At 46.0% G+C, this 25,256-nt stretch overlaps 1 protein-coding gene across 1 annotated transcript in view; it reads left to right on the forward strand.

Annotated features, from left to right (window-relative positions):
- Positions 1-9,194: 9,194 nt before the first annotated feature.
- The window catches only part of OBSCN (obscurin, cytoskeletal calmodulin and titin-interacting RhoGEF), a 244,447-nt gene continuing 228,385 nt past the window's right edge, over positions 9,195-25,256 (forward strand). Inside the window, exon 1 of the mRNA XM_063122933.1 lies at positions 9,195-10,334. Coding sequence (XP_062979003.1) covers positions 9,200-10,334 — 1,135 coding nt within the window. The 5' untranslated portion in view covers positions 9,195-9,199. The remainder of the gene's footprint in view (positions 10,335-25,256) is intronic.

Consider the following 25,256-nt stretch of genomic DNA (forward strand, 5'->3'; position numbering starts at 1 on the left):
AGTCTAACAACTGGAGCTGAAATAGGCTGTTGCAAAAGACTTGGTTAATACAATTTTAGAGATTTTTTTTTAAAAAAATTAATAAGTGTGCTTTGTAATCTTCATTTAGTTGGTAATGTCCATATGCTCAAAACAGAAAAGGGCATATATTGTTATAAATCTGGTTGTGGTGTATGTTGAATAAATGTTTTTGGTTTATCCTGAGCATAAAAATCTCTCAACCGAAAATATCCCTTCTTTTCCCATGCAGGAATCCTAGTGGGGACAGTTGTATCCAGATTACTTGGATATGTTTGTAATGGGATGAGGGGTTTACAAATCAAATCAAATCAATCAACCAATCAATGAATAATAAGTATGTGACTAAGGACACACAATTTGCCCCCTGCCTTCTTCTGTGGTCCTGCTGCAAGGTAACCTTGCTCTGTCAGACGGGTCCTCACGGTCAGAGGCTACGGCCATAGCTAGACCTAAGGTTTATCCCTGGATCGTCCAGGAGTCAAACCTGTTCATCTAGGTGACACACAGGGGATCCAGTGTTCAGGCAGCGGTGAACCCTGGATGATCCCAGGATAAACTACTGCAACCTTCTTCTCTCTGGCCTTCCTTCTTCTCACATCAGTCCGTTGGTTTCTGTTCACCACTCTGCTGCTAAGATCATCTTCTTGGCTCGCCGCTCTGACCATGTTACTCCACTTCTGAAATCTCTTCATTGGCTTCCAATTCACTTCAGAATCCAATATAAACTTCTCCTGTTGACCTACAAAGCTTTTCACTGTCTAGCTCCTTCCTATCTCTCCTCTCCCATCTCACACTATTGCCCCGCTCATGCTCTTCACTCCTCTGATGCCATGTTTCTTGCCTGCCCAAGGACCTCTACTTCCCCTGCTCGGCTTCGTCCATTTTCTTCGGCTGCCCCTTACGCCTGGAACGCTCTTCCAGAACATTTGAGAACTACAAGTTCAATCGTAGCTTTTAAAGCTCAGCTAAAAACTTTTCTTTTTCCTAAAGCTTTTAAAACTTGATTTTGTTCTGACTTTTATACTGCCTGTTTGGTGCATTCTCTTCCCCTCCTTATTGTTTTATTATGATTTTATTAGAATGTAAGCCTATGCGGCAGGGTCTTGTATTTATTGTTTTACTCTGTACAGCACCATGTACATTAATGGTGCTATATAAATAAATAAATAATAATAATAATAATAATAATAGCTGTGGCCTTAGTGTCTGGGAATGTTTATCAGTGAACCTATTTTCTCTGTCAAATCGCAGAGGATAAGCTTGAACCTCTGAGCCTGGGACCCAGTAATTTTGGCACCAGGCCTGTTCATAATTCAGCTGTATCGACCACAGGAGGACAAAAATAAGGTTCTTTTTATTTCAATCCAGGAGCAGAAATGTTGCTAAACAAAACATTCCCCATTCCCCTCTCTGCAAAAAGCCTAATAAACTTTTGCCAATGGCTCAAAACATTCCCCTGTCATGCCCCAATTTGACACCTGTCACTTGGATAATGCACTTGAGGAACGGTACAAGGCCCAGCCCATTGAATCATAGAATCATAGAATAGCAGAGTTGGAAGGGGCCCACAAGGCCATCGAGTCCAACCCCCTGCTCAATGCAGGAATCCACCCTAAAGCATCCTTGACAGGTGGTTGTCCAGCTGCCTCTTGAAGGCCTCTAGTGTGGGAGAGCCCACAACCTCCCTAGGTAACTGATTCCATTGTCATACTACTTTAACAGTCAGGAAGTTTTTCCTGATGTCCAGTCGGAATCTGGCTTCCTTTAACTTGAGCCCGTTATTCCGTGTCCTGCACTCTGGGAGGATCGAGAAGAGATCCTGGCCCTCCTCTGTGTGGCAACCTTTTAAATATTTGAAGAGTGCTCTCATGTCTCCCCTCAATTTTCTCTTCTCCAGGCTAAACCTGCCCAGTTCTTTCAGTCTCTCCTCACAGGGCTTTGTTTCCGGACCCCTGATCATCCTGGTTGCCCTCCTCTGAACCCACTCCAGCTTGTCTGCGTCCTTCTTGAATTGTGGAGCCCAGAACTGGACGCAATACTCTAGATGAGGCCTAACCAGGGCCGAATTGAGAGGAACCACTACCTCACGTGATTTGGAAGCAGCCCAAAATAGCACTTGGGTTTTTTGCAGCCATATCACACTGTTGGCTCCTATTCAGCTTGTGATCTACAACAATTCCAAGATCCTTCTCATTTGTAGTATTGCTGAGCCAAGTATCCCCCATCTTCTAACTGTGCATTTGGTTTCTGTTTCCTAGATGTAGAACTTGGCATTTATCCCTATTACATTTCATCCTGTTGTTTTCAGCCCAGCACTCCAGCCTCTCAACATCACTTTGAAGTTTGTTTTTGTCTTCCAGGGTATTAGCTATCCCACCCAATTTTGTGTCATCTGCAAATTTGATCAGTGTTCCCTGCACCTCCTCATCCAAATCATTAATAAATATGTTGAAGAGCACTGGGCCCAGGACTGAGCCCTGTGGTACCCCACTCATTGCCGTTCCCCAGTTGAGGGTAGGTCTGCACGCACTCTCTCAAGGGAGATCTTTTTGGTCTGTCCCGGTGAGTTTCCTAAAAACGATGGCCTTTCGTCTCTCCACCACATGAAATTTAATCTCTCTGGTAAATGACACCCAAGGCTATTTTGGAAATGGGAGGCAGCGGTAGAGAAGCAGGCATGTCAGCAATCCAACTTGACTGGAGGAGGGCAGCCAAAGGGAGGGGCTGGACACAGGCTAAACCCTGAGCTCTGCAGCTACTCCAGGGGGACTAGGGGGTTACCTTTAGCACGTCCCGAACCTCACTGGGGTTTCTGTTTTATTTCTCACTGGCTAGGGGGGGACCAAAACTCTGCTGGTCTCCCCATGCCCCCTTCAGCTATTTATCCCCTCTGTACCAAGTCAGTCAGGATCTGCTTTCCTTCATTCCAATGAAAGAGCCTTGTTTCCTCCTGGTTTAACAAGACTTCAGGTAAGGTCCTGAATTTCATTTTGATTCTGGGTTGGCCGGAACGGTTTGCCAACGCCATTTTAGGAAGGGGCAAAAAGTGCTCTGTTGACGTTATTTGCGGCTGTAGCATTGGAATTCGTAGTAAAGTGGAAGGTCAGGAAGCTAGATTTCGCCTTCAGGGCATATCTTGGTTTGGGGTTCTGATGTTTGTGGTTTCAGCTGTGACCCAGAAGAAAATGAAGTGATTTGCAAAGGAAATTAAGGAGAGGGCATTTAACGTTTACTTGTTTTTGATCTGTGTGCCTGCCGGAATGTGCTGAGAGAGATGGAGTTCTTCTTGTATTGAAGGAATGGTGTCATTAACCTCCCATGCAGTGGCGGACTGGGTCTAAAAATATTGGTTGCCAGACCCACAACTATAAGGCTATGATTTATTTTTTATAAGAAATAAATACAATTTTCAAAAAATACGTAAGTGGAAAAAAGGTACAATTAATTTTTTTTGCAAAATAAACATATATATAGTAATTACAGTGTACATATATTGTACATATTACTGGCAGTATATAGTAGATACTAAATGTAAATAGTTTGCTTCTACTGAACATTTTACACATTAACATGTAGTTCAAAAGCATATTTCATGCCGTCCACTATATTGAGAGCAATCGTTTGAATTCACTAGATGATTGTGCGAATCTGTCAATAACTGCTTCTGCATCCAGCTGATCAAACAATTCCTTTTCAATGGATAGCAACATGTATGATTCCAAGTTCTCCTCAGACAGTGAATTTCTTAGCCTTGTCTCTATGATCTTTAGCTTTGAAAATGTCCTCTCACATACCTTTTATAAAACACATAAAGCTACTAAAAGGTCATTCACATTTTTAACATATTGTCTAATGTTTAAAGGGGGGCACTTTAAGGGGGGGGCACTTGCCATCGGGCAAGCTGGCACCCTGGCCAGTCCGCCCCCGCCCCCATGTTGTTTTCATCCTAACTACTAAGACACGCACACAAAAAGTTTTGTGTTTGGTTAATTCTCTGACCTCATTACTCTCCTTATGTCGGTATTAATCCCAGCCATAGCAGCCCCCTGTCAGGTTCCCGGCTTGCCTTTCTGCAGATGGGCTCTGAAAAAAGATGGGAATGACAGCTGAGTCTATTTTAAGAGCAATAGCTCAGTGATACGGAGTGGTTGTAATGGCAGTGATGTATGTCTACTTTTTGCATGATATGCTGAATACAGATCAATATAAAAGACATGCCTGTTTGCAGCATGACAAAGCAGACAAGTTGTTTCTTTTCTATTCTCTGCGTTTCTGTTCGGTGAATCCCGATCAATACAAAGTGCAATCCTACACCTGCTTACTTGGACGTAAGTTCCATTGAACTCAACTTCGAAGAAAACAATCCTAGGATTGCACTAAATTCAGTATTTATTTTTAAAAAAATTGTTGGGAGGGCACTTTGAAAAGCTGTGTGAGATGGTGAGCCAAGAGCCCCCTTTTTTCTCTCCAAAATGCCCCCCAAGAAACTCAGATTTGGTGCAATCAAGGGCCACCAGGTGTTGGCTTGAAGGGTTTTCAGATGGAAGGAGTTTAAAGCCAAAAGACCTGAACATTTTCCTTAGAAAGAATGGGCTTTTTCTTTTCTTTTCTTTTTAAAGAAATATTTCAGCTATTTTCCCCATTGACATCAATAGTTTAAAAATACAGATGAGGTGCTGGGGCTTCCACCTGGCTAAAAGCCCTTTCACCTAGAGTTGCCCCCTAATCTAATGTATGTGAACTGGCTGGAGGAGCAGAGAGAGAGAGAGAGAGAGAGAGAGAGAGAGAGAGGTATTCTGAACATGCTCAGAGATGCTGTCCTTCCCAAGCAGCCTGATAGTTCTGAGAAAAGTGATTCTAATAAGTGAATTGGGAGAGGGTTTTTTTCTGGAGGCAATGGGCAAATCTTTTGAACAGGTAGACTACTACTACAACCCTATTTTGCTGAAATTTAGAATAGTGTGTGTGTGTGTGTTTATCATCACTATAAAATTCTCTGTTTCGAGCAGGTGCAACTTTCATGCACCATTTCTGTTAGGGGTGTGCACGGACCCCCCACTCCGCTTCACTTTCAGATCCGCCATTTTCGGATCGGGCCGCTCCGCCCCGCCCCCACTCCGCCTGTGCCCACTCCGCTCCGCTCGGAGCTCCGGATCCGGATCGGAGCTCCGTTCCCCCCCCATGGGGGGGTTACCAGGCCCTGCCGCCGTCGCCGCCCATGCGGCGACGGTGGCAGAGCCCGGTAAGGGACCAAGGGAGAGGGGGACCTTACCTGCCTCCGTCCGCGGTCCATCGCCGTCTTCAACTGAGCCCGCAGTTCTACCAGGAAGTCTGGGCCGCAAGCGGCCCAGACTTCCTGCTAGAACCACGGGCTCAATTGAAGACGTTGACGGACCACGGACGGAGGCAGGTAAGGGAGAGGAGGGCGGGGGGACAGCGGCAGGGCCCGGTAAACCCCACTTACCTTTCCGGCGGAGCTCCGGATCGAGGCAAAGGATCCGCCTTCACCTCGATCCTCTTCGCCACGCTCCGCCGGCCCCCCAATCCTCTTCGCCTCCGCCTTAAGGGCAGGCGAAGCCCCCCACTCCGCTCCTGCTTCTACGGTCCGATTAGAAGCGGAGCACATCCCTAATTTCTGTGGCTGGTGCTGCAAATAAGGCTGAGCCCTTTGGAAGCATTGAATGCTTGAATATAATTCTGTGTGTAACTCTCAGCACACAAGAGAGTAGGTTGGATCCAGATTTGGTCATACTTAGAGTAGAACCACTAAAGTCAATGGGATGTAAGTTAGTCATGACTTACCTAAACCCCCTTGATTTCAGTGGGTCTACTCTATTATGACTAAATCTGGATCCAATCCACTGACTAGAAAAACAGCAGCTGAAAAGCAAGATTGTGCTGTTGATCAAGGGTTTTGCTATTTGGACTCATCATTGCCCAGGCCGTGTATGTGTGTTTGAGGTCTACAGACAGATGGAAGTAACTTTTAGATAGAGGCTGGTATGTAAGGATCTGTTTGTGAAGTGGAGCTTAGTAACACTGGAGAAGGACGGCTGTTTGCTCAGGAGAGGAGAAATGCTGACAGCATTTCATATGGATTATAGGAAGTAGAAAACTGATCGGGAGGTAGGCGTCTTAATTACGCCTTAGCAATCTGGGCGAGACCTGGATGACCCAAGGCAAGCTAGGTTGTAGCCATGGCACCTTGGCAGGGATGGCATGTGTGTGTGTGTGTGTGTGTGTGTGTGTGTGTGTGTGCGTGTGCGCGCGTGCCCTACGTTTGGTGCACAAGGTCAAGGCCCACTAGAATCAGGTGTCCCTATGTTGACTAATGGTAGGGTGACCAACTGTCAGGATTTCCCCGGATTTGTCCTGGTTTTTGTTCTTTCCATGGTGTCAGGGGGGATTTTCTATAATTTTCAATAATGTCCTGCTATTCTATGATTCTATGATTCTATGAAACCCTGGATGATCCCAGGATAAACCTTAGGTCTAGCTGTGGCCTACATTGGTTGCAGTGTTTTAGCTTAGAAAAAAGTGAATAAAAGCACATGATAGAGGTGTATGAAATTACGCACGCTGTGGAGAAAGTGGATATGGGAAAAAAATTCTCCCTCCCTCATAAGACTAGAATGTGGGGTTATCTAATGAATCTGAACAGTAGAAAATTCAGGACAGACAGCAGGTAGCTCTTCACCCACTGCATAGTTAAACTATGACATTTGCTTTCTCACAATGTGGTGACTGTCCCCAACCTAGATGGATCTGACCCAGCAAGGCTCTTCTTATGTTCTTAGTAACCTTTAAACGTATCTTCCTTTTGGAAATCCAGAAGTTAGTAGTCAGGCTCTATATCTCTAATACAAGATGATCTAAGTAAAGGCATTGTTTCACATGCTTTGTGATTCATGAACGCAATGGAAAATTGATATCATGGGATCCAGACAGAATGGCATTTGATGTTGTTATTGCAAAACAACTCATTCATAAGCTGATTCTCTGTCCTGATTTGGGAGCTGTCCTCTGTCCCATTTTGGGTGGGATGTCAATACACAAGTTGAGTGTTTTGTGCTACTCCTTTTAGTGGATGTGGGTGGGAAAGGGTGCATACCTACAAGAAGCCATTCTTTAACTTGGTTCTCAACCTTGGAATGAGGGTGCAAGGTGAGTAAGCATCCAAGGTGAACAAGAAAAAGGGAGAAACGTCTCAGGATGCTGTGGAGAACTTTCCTGTGAACAAGCCCAATTTGGCCTCTTGCTTTCTGTTAGGCCTTCTTCAATTTTTGAAGATATTGTTACAACCCCTTGAAGATAGCCTAACAGAAAGCAAGAGGCTGAAATGCATCGGGCTTGTTCACAATAAAGTTCTCCATAGCATCCTGAGACATTTCTCCCTTTTTCTTATTCTCAACCTTGAAAACCCCAGATATTGTTGGTCTACAACTCCCATCATCCTCAGCCAGCATGGCCAATTGCCAGAGATGATGGGAGTTGTTGTCTAACAACAAGTTGGGACTCAAGGTTGGGAACCACTGAACTATTGGATGGCCAACAGATGACCCTTGAGGCAAATATGACTGTCCCTTTAGCTATTTTGTTCAAATAGCTTCTGGACTAGTCATAAGGCATTGCTGACCTTGCAATTTCTTATTTTGAAATCATAGAATCATAGAATCATAGAATAGCAGAGCTGGAAGGGGCCTACAAGGCCATCGAGTCCAACCCCCTGCTCAATGCAGGAATCCACCCTAAAGCATCCCCGACAGATGATTGTCCAGCTGCCTCTTGAAGGCCTCTAGTGTGGGAGAGCCCACAACCTCCCTAGGTCACTGATTCCATTGTCGTACTGCTCTGAAATGTCCATTTCAATGTTTATTCAATTGCATTCATAAAAAGTGCTTTGAAAACTGATTTACTAATAAATAAATCCAGAGCATGACACATGCTTAGCTGATATGAAACTGATGAATATTCCATGGTCATGGATGGCTGGGTTCTAAAATATATGACGCCTATACACAGCTGCATGGAACTCGCCACTTCTGAAGCTTTGCATTTTTCGGCCTGGACTTTAAGTGAAACTTTGTTTGAAGGACTAAATATGTCATTTTGGAATTGAGGAATGAATTCTAACATCCCTCCATTCATCCACGGCAGTAGCTTTGTGATGGTGCTAACAGTTGCAATATTCTGAAGAAGCGTTTTGCGAAACAGGTTTAAAGAACCGGAGGCCTGTATATCGTCTGTTCTTTGATTGTTTGTTCTGTTTGTAAAAACATTTCTATTCAGCTATCACAGCCTGCTCAATCTAGTTAAACAACTTGTGTACATTTAATGTTACTTCATGCCTTAACTGGTGATATTGCATACAGAAAAATATTATATATGATAAAACCATCCTTTCACCCCAGTGTTTCAATTTGCTATATGCCTAACAGTCGTGTGCTACATTTTTGTTTGATAGTTTCAACGGCTGCCTCCTGTATTGGCCTATACACTTAAGACATTTTGCAGTACCTGCTCAGATTTATGGTAAATTGGCTTTGAATGTGTTCAGGTTAACCTCTTGAAGGAACTAGGTAGGTTTCTCAAGCATGAGAGACAATCTTGGAGCTCATAGAACTAGGGTGACCATACTTGGGAAACCAAAAAAGAGGACACCTAGTGTGTGTGTGGGGGGGAAGCAGCTTTCTGAGTCCTGCAGAAAGTACTTTATTCCCCCACCACCTTAAAGAACCCGATTGGAGTGGAGGAGGGGAAAGGATTTCATTCTGCACCACCACCATCCACTCCAATTGAGGCCTTTTCTATAATGTCTACGAATGACCCACTTTCCCCTTTAAGACCTCAATTGGAGCTCGGGGTGGGGGAATGATGTGCCTCAAGAAAGCATGTCATTCCCTCCTGCCATGCTAATGGCAGCCTTAAAGGGGAAGGTGTGTCATTCCAGGACATTATTGAAAATTATAGAAAATCCCCCCTGACACTATGGAAAGAACAAAAACCAGGACAAATCCGGGGAAATCCTGACAGTTGGTCACCCTAATAGAGCTGGAAATGGTACTATGCTTATAATATGTGGTACTTGTTGCTTATGGTATGGGCCGATTATTTCTCATGATCATGCTTTTTTATGGTTGTTTCTTTCCTTTTCTTCTCTACTTCCTAGACCATCAAGATGGATTACAGTTCTTACAGTGGAGTCCCAAGGTTCTTGACCAGGCCTAAGGCCTTCGTGGTCTCCATGGGGAAAGATGCCACCTTGAGTTGCCAGATTATTGGAAATCCCATCCCTTTAGTGAGCTGGGAGAAGGATAAACTTCCTATCCAGACGGGGGGAAGATTTAAAATGGTGGAAGATTGCGATTTGTATCGTTTAACGATTTATGACTTGAGCCTGGAGGACAGTGGCCAGTATATCTGCCGGGCCAAGAACACCATCGGGGAAGCTTTTGCTGCAGTCAGTATCAAAGTTGGGGAGAAGACCACTGTGACGGAATCAGCACCTTACTTCATCCAGAAGCCCACTTCTATTAGAGTAATCATGGGAGAAGATGCCATGTTCAAATGCATTGTCCAGGGTAGTCCTCCCCTTTCCGTAAACTGGGAGAAAGATGGGAGGCACCTGGGCGGGCGTTCAGAGTCTAACCGCATCCAGATTGAGTCCCAGGGGGAGAAAAATGCCCTCAAGATCCAGAGTACTCGGTTGGTGGACAGTGGAACGTACACTTGCCGTGCAGAGAATCCGCTCGGGGCCACCAGCGCAGCAGCTGCGTTGGTGGTGGACACGCCGGATTCTTACAGTCCAGGTGGCACCAGTCATGATATCGACGTGAGCAACAGCAAGACTTCCCCTTTGCTGTCACACTTGCAAAAAAGGCGGGAAGAAATTAGAAAGACAGACCTATCCACCACTGACTCCTTGATCTCCACAGCGTACTCCACAGAAGGGCGATCCAAGCTTGGCCTGAGCCTCTCTCTTGATTATGAGAGGGCTGCCAGCTTGACTTCCAAGGGCTTTCGGGGCGATGGTGGCTCTTACTATGGCGTGACAACGCGTACTTTCACCGTCACCGAGGGAAAACATGCCAAGATGAGCTGCTACGTGACAGGAGAACCCAAGCCGGAGATCGTTTGGAAGAAGGATGGCGAGGTCATCCTTGAAGGTCGCCGGCACATCATCTATGAGGATGAACAGGAGAACTTTGTACTGAAAATCCTCTTCTGCAAGCAAATCGATAATGGCCTCTACACTTGCACAGCCTCCAACCTGGCAGGGCAGACCTACAGCTCTGTGCTGGTCACAGTCAAAGGTGAGTAGATGTAGTTCAGCTACTGTCGTTACCTTCTTCTCAATGGCTCAGGCTAAAGATGTGTTCCAGTTCCACTGGGAGTCGTTTAGCGCTGAAGGATGGATTGAGCCTGATTCATAGCCAGATTCAAGGTTGAAAAGGACTTCCTTATTCCCCATGCTAAGTACCTCGTGTGGCACAGAGCGGTAAAAGCAGCAGTTACTGCAGCCGAAACTCTCCCCACGGCCTGAGTTCGATCCCAGCGGAAGCTGGTTTCAGGCAGCCGGCTCGGGTTGACTCAGCCTTCCATCCTCCCGAGGTTGGTAAAATGAGTACCCAGTTAGCTGGGGGAAAGGTAATACCGGCCGGGGAAGGCAACGGCAAACCACCCCGCTATAAGGCCTGCCAAGAAAACGTCAGCGAAAGCTGGCGTCCCTCCAAGAGTCAGTAATGACTCAGTGCTTGCATGAGAGGTTCCTTTCCTTTCCTTCTAAGCACCATTGGTCCATCCAGCCCAATATTGTCTGCTACACTAACTGGCAGCCAAAACACTTAGAGTTTTAACTGGATTGAACCTGTGACCTTCAGCATGTAAACCATGTGTTTTACGCTACTGAGCTTTGGTCCATCTGGCTGCCCCATGTGACTGCCTCTGGACTGGCATCAATGTAGTCATGGTAGACATCTACTGAGGGCCCACAACCCAGCAGGAGCCCACTGACAAGAGCACCATGGAGTTGCTTCTCCTCTTTATCATTGCCACCTGCCTCTTGTTCTGGCCCAGACAATGGTGTTGGTAAAAGGGGGAGCAGTAGACACCACTGCCTGCATGTTCCCTGGTTCGCTGCCTGGCAAGAAAGCAAGTGGTGGCAATGGTGACAAAGAAGAGAAGGAGCAAAAGGAGATGGTGAAAATGGCGGTAAGTTGCCCTGAAGGGGGAGGCCCATGCAGGGCCGGTGCTACCATAAAGGCCACTCAGGCGGCCGCCTAGAGCGCCAAGCTAAGAGGGGCGCCGGGCACAGCACAGCACTCACACGCGTTGGCTGTGAGCTGGCCCGGCCTGAGGATTCAGCTGGGCCTGGGCGGGCGAGATGGCACCCCGCGCCTGCCCAGCCACAGCGAAGCCAGGGACGCTGGGGTGCAGGTGGGACGGCTCCACGTTCGGACTTTTGGAACGTACCCGAAAGAGAGAGAGAATGTATGGGTGAATGGGGTGCATGGGGACTTTGAGTGAATGCATGTGTTCATGCGTGTGTTTGTTTGGAGTGAGTGATGCTGAGTGTGTGTGTGCGCACGTGCGTGAGTTCGGGGGGATGATTTGGAGGTGATATTCCTATTAAATAATGCATTTTAGACCCATAGACGTTCCTTTCCAATTGGTTTGCTATAATTGGCATGACGTATTTCTTGCACTTTAAAATAAATTTAGCAGTTTCAAGTTTTGTGCTTCTTATTTTTTCCAGGAAACATCTGTTCTTAAAAATCAAAGTTGGCATTTTTTGGGGTGGGGGTGGGATGAAAGTAGCTCACCTTGCGTAGGGTGCAAAATAGTCTGGCATCGGCCCTGGGCCCATGGAGGGTGTCTTACCAAAGGGTCCGCCAAAACCTGACCATATAATCCAAAATGTGTACCCTAGAATTCCTTTTAAGATTTCACAGGATTCTAGGGATTGACACCACTCAGTTCATGCACTTTAGTGTTCCTTCTAAATATGTGAAGATAGCAAAAAAGTTAAGGAAATAGGTAATACCAAAAACGTATACAATTTAATACAAAGTGTAATTAGCAAAACTAACACTTAATATAAGTTTCCAAGAGCACTTATTATGCATATACAAAGCCAATAACACAATAAAAATCGTGCTCAATCATCACAAAAAGCATAGGCCAAATGGCTTGACTTCTTCAGTGGCTAAACAGCTGAAAATATACATAAACAACAACAATAATAAATACCTCAGATATAGGACAGGGATTATCATTATTTGAATAATAAGGGAATAAATTGAACCCACCTAGGCTTTTATGTACTTCAGAGCAGTATTATTATTATTTTTTAAAAAAGGGTCTGACCTGATTATTCCCAAATTTGAGGGATGTATAAGTGTCACTCCCCTCAATGAAGAATAAAGTGCATCCTGGAATAAAGTAAAATATTTGCACCAAAATATTCTCCAAGTAAGAAGTACTCACAGCGTTTGCAATCTGCCTCAGTTTTCAAACACAAGCAGCTAACCTTTGATAAGCCAGTTTGGAGCAAGGCTATTTCTAGTGAGATAATTGATAGTGATAACTACCTGTGCTCTCCCCAAGGATTTAGCTCTCTTTGGGTTATTTGTGTCACTAGCCCTGAATTTGGAATTTGTTTGCTTTACCATGTAGTGTACAGTTTGGATTTCTTTCTTGAGTCAGCTGTAGCTGTTTGCTCTCTAGCACAGAGCTTTCCAAACTTTTCATGTTGGCGACACACTTTTTAGACATGCATCATTTCGTGACACAGTAATTCATTTTTACTAGCAAACCAGAGGTTAAACTAGCCCCTTCTAAGAGATACAGACACATACATAAACTGTAATAACGAAATGTATGGGGACACAACATATCTCATGGAAACCTTTCATTTGTATTTTTAAAAATATATGATTTGCAAGATAATAACATAGGTTTCCAAGACTTTTCACACTGAACCAATTTTGTCGAGCTGCGATTGAGCGCGGTGTTCTATAAAAAAACTGGACCCATGGAATTTCTCGAATGCGTCACTTCCGGTGCAGCCGCGTCACCGGAAGTGACGCGGAATCAGCTGTTTCGACCCGATTACGCATACTGCGCATGCGCAGTCCCTGTATGATCCCTCGACCATGGTGTGCATACACAGATACGATGGAAGGGGAATATACTAGTGCACCATACTAATCGGCACCTTTGCTGCGTAAAAATGCATGCAAGTTGGTATTGCTTATTTCACATAGACTCAGAGGTTTCTCGTTACGTTCGCGTGACACACCTACACACCGCAGCTGACATGCTAACGTGTCGCGACACACAGTTTAGAAAGCTCTGCTCTAGCACCTTCCATACTGTACATCAGCCTTCCTCAACCTGGGGCGCTCCAGATGTGTTGGACTACAACTCCCAGAATGCCCCAGCCAGATGTACATGCTCTCTGTTTCTGGACTGCATAAGTTAACTGGGGTGGTGTAGGGCAGGAAGTTGAGTGGGTTAAGGGATGTCTCATAGTGGTGGAGATCCTGGATGTCTAGACCTTTCCAATCAGGACTGGATCTACACTACTGCTTTAGAGCACTTTATAACAGTTTTGACAACTGTATCTGGAGTGTGTCCTGGGCCCCAAGAGTTGACAAAACTGTTATAAAGCGCTTTAAAGCAGTAGTGTAGATCCTGCCCTGGTGATTCTGATACATCTGTCTCCTCCTTCCAAAGCCACCGTAAGGTTGAAAGGGACTGCAGCTTAATAGATTTCAGGCCTGGCGATGTCTGAATGGGAGGTTTTAGCAATGAAGTCATTTTATTGCTGATCTGCAAACTGATTAAGGCATTAGGCGAGTCAAGGATCAAGGCAACCATCCTGCATACGCCACACGATTTGGTCATTAACAGCCGCCGGGCGCTCGCTCCTCCGTGAGTGATACAGCAAATACGAAGGACGTAAATCCAGCCTGTCCGTGTCCGTCAGGTGTTCGGCAGACAGGGACAGAGGCCTGTGACAGCCTGACAGCTGTTTGGCTGCCTGTGTGCCATGAGCCGCAGGGCCTCTGTCGCCTTTCATGGCGACAGGCGTCCTCAGGCGGAAACACGGCCTCAAAAGGCAGCACAACCCAAGCTGCTCCTTCATTAGCGCACTCAGCAGAGGGCCGAAGCTGGAAAATGGAGCACCTCTGGACTTTGCACCCTCCCAAAATGCAGGTGTTCCCAGGTGCTTGGCCCAGGTGTTCCCATCAGTTCTGGGCTGAATAGTTCACTCAGTGCCAGCTTCCAGTTTTGGAGGATCCTTGGATAAGACCCCTGCGACGTCACCAAACTTTTATTTATTTATTTATTACATTTTTATACTGCCCAATAGCCGAAGCTCTCTGGGCGGTTCACAAAAATTAAAACCATCATAAAACAACCAACAAGTTAAAAACACAAATACAAAATACAATATAAAAAGCACAACCAGGATAAAACCACGCAGCAAAATTGATATAAGGTTAAAATACAGAGTTAAAACAGTATAATTTAAATTTAAGTTAAAATTAAATGTTAAAATACTGAGTGAATAAAAAGGTCTTCAGCTGGCGATGAAAGGAGTACAGTGTAGGCGCCAGGCGGACCTCTCTGGGGAGCTCATTCCACAACCGGGGTACCACAGCGGAGAAGGCCCTCCTCCTGGTAGCCACCTGCCTCACTTCCTTTGGCAGGGGCTCATGGAGAAGGGCTACTGTGGATGATCTTAAGGTCCGGGCAGGTACATGTGGGAGGAGGCGTTCCTTCAAATAACCTGGCCCCAAACCGTTTAGGGCTTTAAAGGTCAATACCAGCACTTTGAATCGGGCCCGGACCTGGACTGGCAGCCAATGAAGTTGTAAAAGGACTGGCGTAATGTTATCTCGCCGGCCAGTCCCTGTTAGTAAACGGGCTGCCCTGTTTTGCACCAGCTGAAGCTTCCGGACCGTTTTCAAAGGCAGCCCCACGTATAACGCATTGCAGTAATCCAAACGAGAGGTTATCAGAGCATGGATAACTGTAGCTAGGCTATCTCTGTCCAGATAAGGGCGCAGTTGGTATATCAGCCTGAGCTGATAAAAGGTGCTCTTTGCCACTGAGTTCACCTGTGCCTCCAGTGACAGTTCTGGATCCAAGAGCACCCCCAAGCTACGGACCCGATCCTTTAGGGAGAGTGCAACCCCGTCCAGGACAGGGCAAACATCACCTCGCCGGACAGATGAACCACCCGCTAACAGTCCCTCCGTCTTGTCAGGATTGAGTCTCAGTTACATTAGGTCCGCCGCATAAACCCTTCTCAGGCCCAGCGCCACCACTTGAAAACCTGAGGGAGGGTTAACTAAAAACCTTCCCCCTAGCTATCAGGGGAACAGGTTTAATATAGGATCTCTCAAAATATACTGTGGGAATATTCTGGTGTGGGTGTTTAATAACTGCAAGGCAGGTATATAATGCCAAACTGACACATGGTATTTGGTAATAAAAAAATAAGTTTATTGTTGTTTAAAAGCTTTAAATCAAAATATAATACTTTCAATCCTGCCTAATCTAAACTCTCCACACACCGACCACCTCACTGTCTTCACACCAATCCGAAGTCCCTAGAATCCAAGGAAAAAGGGAAAGGAACCTCTTGTGCAAGCACTTGAGTCATTGCTGACTCCTAGAGGGACGCCGGTTTCCGTTGACGTTTTCTTGGCAGACTTTGCAGCGGGGTGGTTTGCCATTGCCTTCCCCAGTCGCGGTTCCCTTTCCCCCAGCTAGCTGGGTACTCATTTTACCGACCTCGGAAGGATGGAAGGCTGAGTCGACCAGAGCCGGCAGCCTGAGAACCAGCTTCTGCTGGGATCGAACTCAGGCCGTGGGGAGGTTTCAGCTGCAGTAAAGCGATCGGACTTTTTAGGATCTTGTGAGAGGCGTTTTGCCCTTTAGAAGTCAGAATATTTGTAAACATTCCATGGCATCACAGGCGTTGTGAGGTTCAAGGGCACCAACCAGTTTTTAGCCTTGCATTTGGGAGGAGTTGGCTGTGCAGACTGTGTGCCCAACCTTCACCTCCCGGTGTTTGAATGGCCATCCGAGAGGACTAGAGAAACTGAACTTTTCATAGTCGGATGCTTCCAGTGCCCTGCCCAGTCTCCCAGCATCCTCTGCCCCCGGGGAAAAAAAGAAGGAAAACGTTCTCTCCGAAAGACTTTATGGTTTCTGCCATAGAAGGTCTCATTCCTAGAGCGCCCCGGAGCTTCCTAGGGAGGAATGATTGATGGTTCCAGCCTACTTCCTAGGAATGGGGTTTCCATTGCAAGGGCTATAGAGACTGTTCCTGAGCCTTTTTTCCCCCCCGCCTAAAAGTTCCCAGGAACTAATTGATAAAGCAGCAATCTGGTTGGGGTGGTTGGTGTAGGGAGCAGGCTGCAGCCTCCTCCTGCCCTCAACCACCACCACATAGCTTCCGCTGGGATCGAACTCAGGCCGTGGGGAGAGTTTTGGCTGCAGTAATTGCCGCTTACCACTCTGCGCCACACGAGGAATCCAAACACCTCAATAAACTACTCTCCCTCCCTCCCTCCTTCCTCAAATGCCCAACACTCTCCTTATATACTCCTTCTCCCCTCCCACCTATTACATCATAAGCCACGCCCACTCAGTTCTAACATTCCATACTTACCAAACATACTAATCCAGACATATACAAGAGACTCAATTGTGGGGTAATGCCACAACCCCCTCCATGGCCCGCCTCCTCAGTAGGTCCACCTTCTCACCAGCTGCTGGATGCAGCGTTTGCTTGCTTGACAGCCAGAGACCCAGTGAGCAAGGAGGCCATGACAACTTCTCCTCCTGCTCCTCCTCAACACCACTGGGCCGGAGCAAGAGGCAGGTGAATAAGCAGGTTGCCATGGCGAAGCGGACAGGCCGCTGCTGGGGGTGTGGGCCCTCTGCAGGAGCCTGACCCCTGGGTGGAGCACCTTCACAAATGGGACTGCAACAAAATGTTGTGGTGCCGAGTGCTTCTGTTGGCTCTTCCAGTCAGTCAGCTATGCTTTCCCCCCGAGGATGCTCCACTCTGTTTCCCTCCACCTGGTTTTCCATTTCCCCCCACCTCAACAGTAAGGTGACCATATTTGGGAAACCAAAAAAGAGGACACCTAGTGTGGGTGTGGGGAAGCAGCTTTCTGAGTCCTGCAGAAAGTACGTTATTCCCCCGCCACCTTAAAGAACCCGATTGGAGTGGAGGAGGGGAAAGGATTTCATTCTGCACCACCACCATCCACTCCAATTGGGGCCTTTTCTATAATGTCTACGAATGGCCCACTTTCCCCTTTAAGACCTCAATTGGAGCTTGGGGTGGGAGAATGATGTGCCTCAAGAAAGCATGTCATTCCCTCCTGCCATGCTAATGGCAGCCTTAAAGGGGAAGGCGTGTCATTCCAGGACATTATTGAAAATTATAGAAAATCCCCCCGACACCATGGAAAGAACAAAAACTAGGACAAATCCGGGGAAATCCTGACAGTTGGTCACCCTACTCAACAGTCAACCGGCTCTCCTTGACATCTCAGCATGTTTAAAGCTCTTTGGTCTGGTTTGGCTCCCCCTCTCCTCACCAAAGTCTTTTTTCTAAAGATTGTTTTGCCCTTCTGCAAACCTTGGGGTGCCTCCAAATCTGCTGATGCCTCTCTCGTGTGTGAATGATGATGTGTTGGCTCCGTGAGCAACAGCCTGGTGCCAAAGACATCCTCCTTGAATTCAAGAATTCCAAGCGCCGGAATTCGTTTTGCGTCGAAGAACTAGAGCTCGCATTCTTTCCATGCAAAAATCCACTCGTGGTTGCCTCGAGATGTCTTCATTTCAGTATAATTTAGGCCAGGGGAGAGTTATTTTGTTGCTGCTATTGTTTTAATAATTGAAACTCAGAAATCCTCAGAAATATGCTAGTAGATCCAGGTCCACCTTCTTCCCACTCTTGTGACAGGCTACTGATAAGGCTAAAGGAAAAGTTTCTTTAAGGATGTTTTCTTCAATCTTTAAACACAAGAAACTGGGACATCCAGTTGCAGCTAAGAGGCAAAATTCATGTTACATCATGCATGCTTTTTTAACAAAGTATTTTTAGACTAGCTACTTTTTATTTTGTTTTTTTTTATATATAATTTTTATTCATTTTCAACACTATATAAACATAGATAAACATTACCAAATATAACTAAAACAACACAATAAGAAAAAAAATAACATCAAACATCTGTTACATACATCTTGAATAAATGTTGAGTACAATATCAAAAGCTATTACATATACCTTATCAAACTATAACATCTTCGCTCTTAACATAAAAGTGCATCTTGAAGGCCTCTAGCGTGGGAGAGCCCACAACCTCCCTAGGTAACTGGTTCCATTGTCATACTGGAAGTCATAACAACATTAGAAAGAGGAGGAGGAGAAGCAATAGTGGCTGGTGACAATGGAAATGAGAAGGTAGTTTTGCTGAGGGAGGAGAGCCATGGAGGGTGACTTGCCCAAAACCTGGACTCTTGGGCCTGATCTACACCAAGCAGTATAAAGCACTTTGAAAACATTTTTGAAAACTATATATGGAGCGTGTCCTGGGCCCCCAACAGTTGTCACAGCTGTTACAAACCATTTTAAAGTAGTAGTGTAGATCCTGCCTTGGTCCATCTAATTTATTATTTATTTATTTATTTATTTATTTATTTATTGCCTTTTTATACCGCTCCATAGCCGAAGCTCTCTGGGCAGTTCACAAAAATTAAAACCATTCAAAGTATAAAACAAACAGTATAAAAACTTGATGTAAAATACAATATAAAAGCACAACCAGGATGAAAGCAAATTTAAAACAGCAAGGTTAAAAATAAATTTATAGACTTAAAATGCTGAGAGAATAAAAAGGCCTTCACCTGGCATCTGAAATAATATAGGGTAGGTGCCAGGCGAACCTCCTTAGAGAGCTCATAACACAGCCGGGGGTGCCACAGCAGAGAAGGCCCTGCTCCTGGTAGCCACCTGCCTCACTTCCTTTGGCAGGGGCTCACGGAGAAGGACCCTGGAGGATGACCTTAGGGTCCAGGCAGGTACATATGGGAGGAGGTGTTCGTTCAGATAAATAAATATATAAGTTTATTTATTAAACTTATATACCACTCCCATAGCCAGGGCTCTCTGGGTGGTTTACAGATAGCCTGGCCCCAAGCTGGTTAGGGCTTTAAATGCTAATACCAGAACTTTGAATCTAAGTCAGTGTTGTCTAGGGCTGTGCATACCCCCCTGAACCACTTCGTATCCCAATCTGGACCTTCCGGATCAGGCACGAACTGGTTTGGGTCGATCTGGACCCCCCCGACTGGATCTGGAGCAAGATCCAGAAGTCCGGATCGATATTCAGACACCATTTTGCTCCTCCTTCCCCACTTACCTGCCTCTGCAGGGAGGCAGTGGGGAAGGGGGGACAAAAATGGCGTCCGAATAAGCCTCCCTCCCCCTTACCTGGCTCCGCCGCCATCGCCTCATGGACTGCAGCAGTGGGGGGGTGGAACCAGGTAATCCCCCTCCCCCACTTACCTGGCTCCACCGCCATCGCCACATGGACCGCGGCGGTGGCAGAACCAGGTAAGCCCCCCTCCCCCTGTTCCCCACTTACCTGCCTCCGAAGCTTTGGAACGGTCCGAATCGATTCAGGTCCATCCAGACCTCCCCCGACCCGCTTCGGAGCGAGGTTTTAGTAGGTCCGGATCAGCCCGCTCCGGATTCGGGGCTCTGAAACGGAGCGGAGCACACCCCTAGTGTCTGACTCCCAGCAGTTCTCCAGGGTTTCGGATTAGAATAATTTCCACCCCCACCTGGAGATGCCATGCATTGAACCTGTAATATTTACATGCAAAGCCTCTGCTCTACCACTGAGCTATGGTCCATCCTTATATCTCAGCGCCCCCCCTCCCGAGTTGCATAGAATCTTTGGGATTTTGTAGTGCCCCCAACAAAGCATGGTGATCCAATGTAAATCTCTCCCCTGTGACCCAAAAGCATTTAAGGCCAGGCCTACAAGAGATTGTAATCTTACAGGATGTCCCACCCACTAATAAGATCACTGTTAACAACCTTAAATTTTTGCTCCCAGCTAAAGGCACCTTTCAGAACTCATAATACACGTAGGGGTGTAAGGACAGATTGTGGCTCTGTTGGAAACACTGCAGGGAGGTTCCACGGGCAACAAAGAACTTCTCTTCATGGGTATGTGAGAAATCAAATATCTTGTCTCCCGTTTAAGATATATTTGAGCAGCTGTGACAAGGCGCAGGAAAGGGTTGACAGGACTGGCGTAACCAGTGTGGTTATTTTAGCAAAGCTGAGAATGTGAAGCTCAAGTCCGAAACAGTGGCCACATAACCTGGTTTCATGTTGCACAGCTTAGAAATCTGGAGGACAAGCTTGCATAGGCTGCGAAGATGCTACAAGCTCGGGAAATGGGTGGTTTCACTCTTGCCAGCTTCAAAAGCTGAAAAGATCTTTCAAAAGCTTACAGAAATCAAATTGGTTTTAAACAGTGTAGTGTTTTGATGTCAATAATAATCACAACATCCTCTCAAATGAATTTGTCTCAAAATTCAGAAGGTAGTTAGCAGTGAAATTGCAGGTACGCTGTGATTTAAATGAGATGGAAGAAAGGATCACTTCAATCAAATTTAGCTACCTGAGTTTCCCTTTGGAGTAACACTCAGAGCATCATCAGACAAGGGAAAAATCACGGTTCCCTACCATTGCCTTTCCACCCCCGCTCCTGTCCCACAATACTTCCTCTTTCGTCCCAGAGAAGAAAGAGGAAGTAAACAAAGATCAAGTGGCCCATTTAGGGAGCATTTTTATCACGCTGCTTTTCCTGCACACAGCAGGAAATGGCGGCACATTCTGTTTCCATTAAAAAAATGGTTTTTTTTGGGGGAGGCTATTTGTCACAGAAAAAAGGCATGAAGGAGCGGGAAGTGGGCGGGAGGCGGATGGCGGCGTCTGAAGGACACGCGAAAAACCGCGAGTTGGCAGTAGCGTATGTGCAATAAAACGCTCATCCGATGCGCCCCTCACACATTAAACCAATACTCCCCCTCACCCAGTCACATCAGTCCTTTGCATAGTTTAAAAAGCATGATAAACATGGCCAGACCTGAAGTCTGGCTTTGGCCTACCACATTCACATATAGCATGCAGTTCTTTGGCCTACTCCCACGACGTCCGTCCCAAGGAGTATTTCCACCTTGTGACTAAACAAGGCACCGGTGCTCAGCAACTCTCTTCTCAGTGTTTCAGAAAGAAAGGAAGGAAGAAAAATGTGTGGACCTCTCCTGTTGGTTGCAGAACAAGACTCGGCTTGTCCATAAGAGTTCTTCTGTCATCATGCTGAGTTTGTCAACAAGCAGGATTGCTTGACTTTATAATCTCAGCTGTGTGGAACGTAATGCCGTCAAGCCCCAGAAACAATTTTGACATTGTAGTCAAGGGGTTTGACAAAGGAGGTGCTGTCATCGTCATGACCTAGTCGGATTACATACTGGAGGCTGATAGGAAACATTCTGCAGCCATTATTATTATTATTATTATTATTATTATTATTATTATTATTATTATTATTTATTACATTTATATCCCGCCTTTTTTCCTCCAAGGAACCCAAGGCAGCGTACATAAACCTCCTCTTCTCTGTTTTTAGCTTCACAACAACAACCCTGTGAAGTATGTTGGGCTGAGAGAATCATGATTCTCAGAACACTAATGCTTTTGATGGGAGGCAAATGACGAGGCTTGCTAAGTCATCCACAAAGCTTTTATTTAGCAACAAACATCTCTTCTACCTGAAGCGAGTCTAACCTCTAACTCTAACTCTATGCAAACTAAGCAAGACAATTGTCCATTCAAGAAGACAGGGAAGCTACTTCCCAAACGCCCATAACTTCAGAGAGCCTGGTGCGGAGGCAGGTTCTGGTGAAATCGAACCAACTTTCTCACACCTTCCTTCCTTATGTGGTGAAGTGCGATCTCAATAGAATCATAGAATAGCAAAGTTGGAAGGGGTCTACAAGGCCATCGAGTCCAACCCCCTGCTCAATGCAGGAATCCACCCTAAAGCATCCCTGACAGGTGGTTTTCCAGCTGCCTCTTGAGGCCTCTAGTGTGGGAGAGCCCACCACCTCCCTAGGTAACTGATTCCATTGTCGTACTGCTCTAACAGTCAGGAAGTTTTTCCTGATGTCCAGCTGGAATCTGGCTTCCTTTAACTTGAGCCCATTATTCCGTGTCCTGCACTCTGGGAGGATCGAGAAGAGATCCTGGCCCTCCTCTGTGTGACAACCTTTTACGTATTAGAAGAGTACTATCGTGTCTCCTCTCAATCTTCTCTTCCCAAGGCTAAACATGCCCAGTTCTTTCAGTCTCTCTTCATAGGGCTTTGTTTCCAGACCCCTGATCATCCTGGTTGCCCTCCTCTGAACACGCTCCAGCTTGTCTGTATCCTTCTTGAATTGTGGAGCCCAGAACTGGACGCAATACTCAACTTCTTGGGGAGTTGCATTCCAACACACTTAAGGGTGGTGTCCAAAATCATCTCCTTCAAACTCGTTTGAGGGCTTTTCATTGCACCGTCAGCCTTAGCTTGTGATCCCACCTCCTGAGGGCTGTTTCTCCCCAGATGTCCTGCTCCTGAACGTTTAAAGGTCAGGAATCAGTTGTGCCACTCCCAAAGCCCTGCAAGACGGTTGCCAGTGGGTAGGAGAGTTATAAATCACTGCTTTGACAGGCCACCTGTTTGGAAATCGCATGCAGGCCTTCCAGTGTGACACACAGCATTCCTTGTTCTCCCCTCTGTTTGGAATAGTTTGAGTACTTAAACAATCGGTTACTTTAGAAACGAATGCGCTGCATTTCAAATCAAAGCTTGGTCTACGCTTTCCGAAAAAGAAAATCATGTGTGGTACAGCCCTCCTGGAACCGTACCACTCCAGACTGCTGACAGGAAAACAAATCCTGTCAGACTAATTTGATCTCATTTTTTGATTGGGTAACCTCCCTTGTGGACTGTGGGAATACCGTGGACGTCATGTATCTTGACTTCAGCAAAGCTTTCGACAAAGTGCCCCATGATATTCTGATTTACAAACTAGCTAAAAGTGGGCTAGATGGAACAACTATTAGGTGGATTCACAATTGGCTACAGAATCAGACTCAAAGAGTACTTATCAATGGAACCTTCTCAAATTGGGGAGAGGCAACGAGTGGGGTACCACAGGGCTCAGTCCTGGGCCCAGTGCTCTTCAACATTTTAATTAATGATTTGGACAAGGAGGTGCAGGGAACGCTGATCAAATTTGCAGATGACACAAAATTGGGTGGGATAGCTAATACAATGGAAGACAGAAACAAACTTCAAAGTGATCTTGATAGGCTGGAGTGCCGGGCTGAAAACAACAGAATGAAATTTAATAGGGATAAATACCAAGTTCTACATTTAGGAAATAGAAACCAAATGCTCAGTCACAAAATGGGGGATACTTGGCTCAGCAATACTACGAACGAGAAGGATCTTGGAATTGTTGTAGATCGCAAGCTGAATATGAGCAAACAGTGCGATAGGCCTGCAAGAAAGGCAAATGCTGTTTTGGGCTGCATTAATAGAAGTATAGCTTCCAAATCATGTGAGGTACTGGTTCCTCTCTATTTGGTACTGGTTCCTCTCACTTGGTAAACGCTTCGCTTATGGCCCTTCAGAACTGGCACGGACTGAAGCGGTTTAGTTCAGCCAACATTCTGCACACAGGCTAGTGACTCTTCGCCCAGGCAAAATCTGCGACGTAGCAGTGGTGCGGAAGTGCAAGTTGCTGCCGCCGCCTGGAGACTGAGGAGGACCGGGGCGTGCCTAGCTTGCACACTCCGCGCATTAAATCCTGTGGTTTTCTGCACATGGGTCGTTCAGGTACTCAGAGTTGCAGACAGAACAGCTTCTTTCCGGCAGGTGCTCACTTAATGTTTCAGGAGTAATAATAACAACAACAACAACAACACCCAGCATGTTGTGGAGAAGCACTGGATGTGGAACTGGGGTGGCCATTTATGCATCACCCAAACAGAGGACAAAAAAAGGGCACTGATTTGCATAAAGTTTGCATATGCTAATTAGTACGTCTAGGTGCAAATGAAGAAATCATTACTAAAATCGTTTTTGTGAACCGCCCAGAGAGCTTCGGCTGTTGGGTGCTATAGAAATGCAATAAATAAATAAATAAATAAATAAGAATTTAAATAGAAATGTAGGGCATCTTGCCTTAGTAGAGGAGACTGTGATCAGGTGACCTGTGTGGGGTGCCTACTCAGTCTGCTGTCCTGGTGTTAATTGTGGACGGGCAACTTCAAAGCCCCCTGTTCTCCCTAGTTATGGGGCTTTATCTTTAAGCTGGAGTTGCAGGTGGAGTGGACAGCCCTTCAAATAAAGGAAAGGAACCTCTCATGCAAGCACTGAGTCATTACTGACTCTTGGAGGGACGCCAGCTTTCGCTGACGTTTTCTTGGCAGGCCTTATAGCGGGGTGGTTTGCCATTGCCTTCCCCGGCCGTTATTACCTTTCCCTCAGCTAACTGCATACTCATTTTACCGACCTCGGGAGGATGGAATGCTGAGTCGACCCGAGCCGGCTGCCTGAAACCAGCTTCCGCTGGGATCAAACTCAGGCCGTGGGGAGAGTTTCAGCTGCAGAAACTGCTGCTTTACCACTCTGCGCCACACGAGGGTGTGGACCCTTTCAATTATTTTATTTATTTATTTATTAATTATTGCATTTATACATCGCCTTTTTTCCTCCAATGAACCCAAGGCAGCGTACATAATCTTCCTCCTTTCCATTTTATCCTCACAAAAACCACCCAGTGAGATCTGTGACTGGCCTCAAATCACCCAGTGGGTTTCCATAGGTGAGTGGGGACTAGAACCCAGATCTCCAGACTCCCAGTCCAACACTTTAGCCACTACGCTACACTGCACTATCCTCACACAGCCCTTCAAATAGTGGACTATCTTCTCTTCTCTCTATATATAAACAGAAGTGTTTGTATGTCCTTGAGGGACTCTAAAACCGTACATCTGATTGTTATGAACTTTTCAAGATAGAGTACGTTCTACCTCTATCTGGGATTGTTATAGGCATAGTGAATTT

This window comes from Elgaria multicarinata, chromosome 1 (genome assembly GCF_023053635.1).
Source record: "Elgaria multicarinata webbii isolate HBS135686 ecotype San Diego chromosome 1, rElgMul1.1.pri, whole genome shotgun sequence".
Classification (NCBI taxonomy): Eukaryota; Metazoa; Chordata; class Lepidosauria; order Squamata; family Anguidae; genus Elgaria; species Elgaria multicarinata.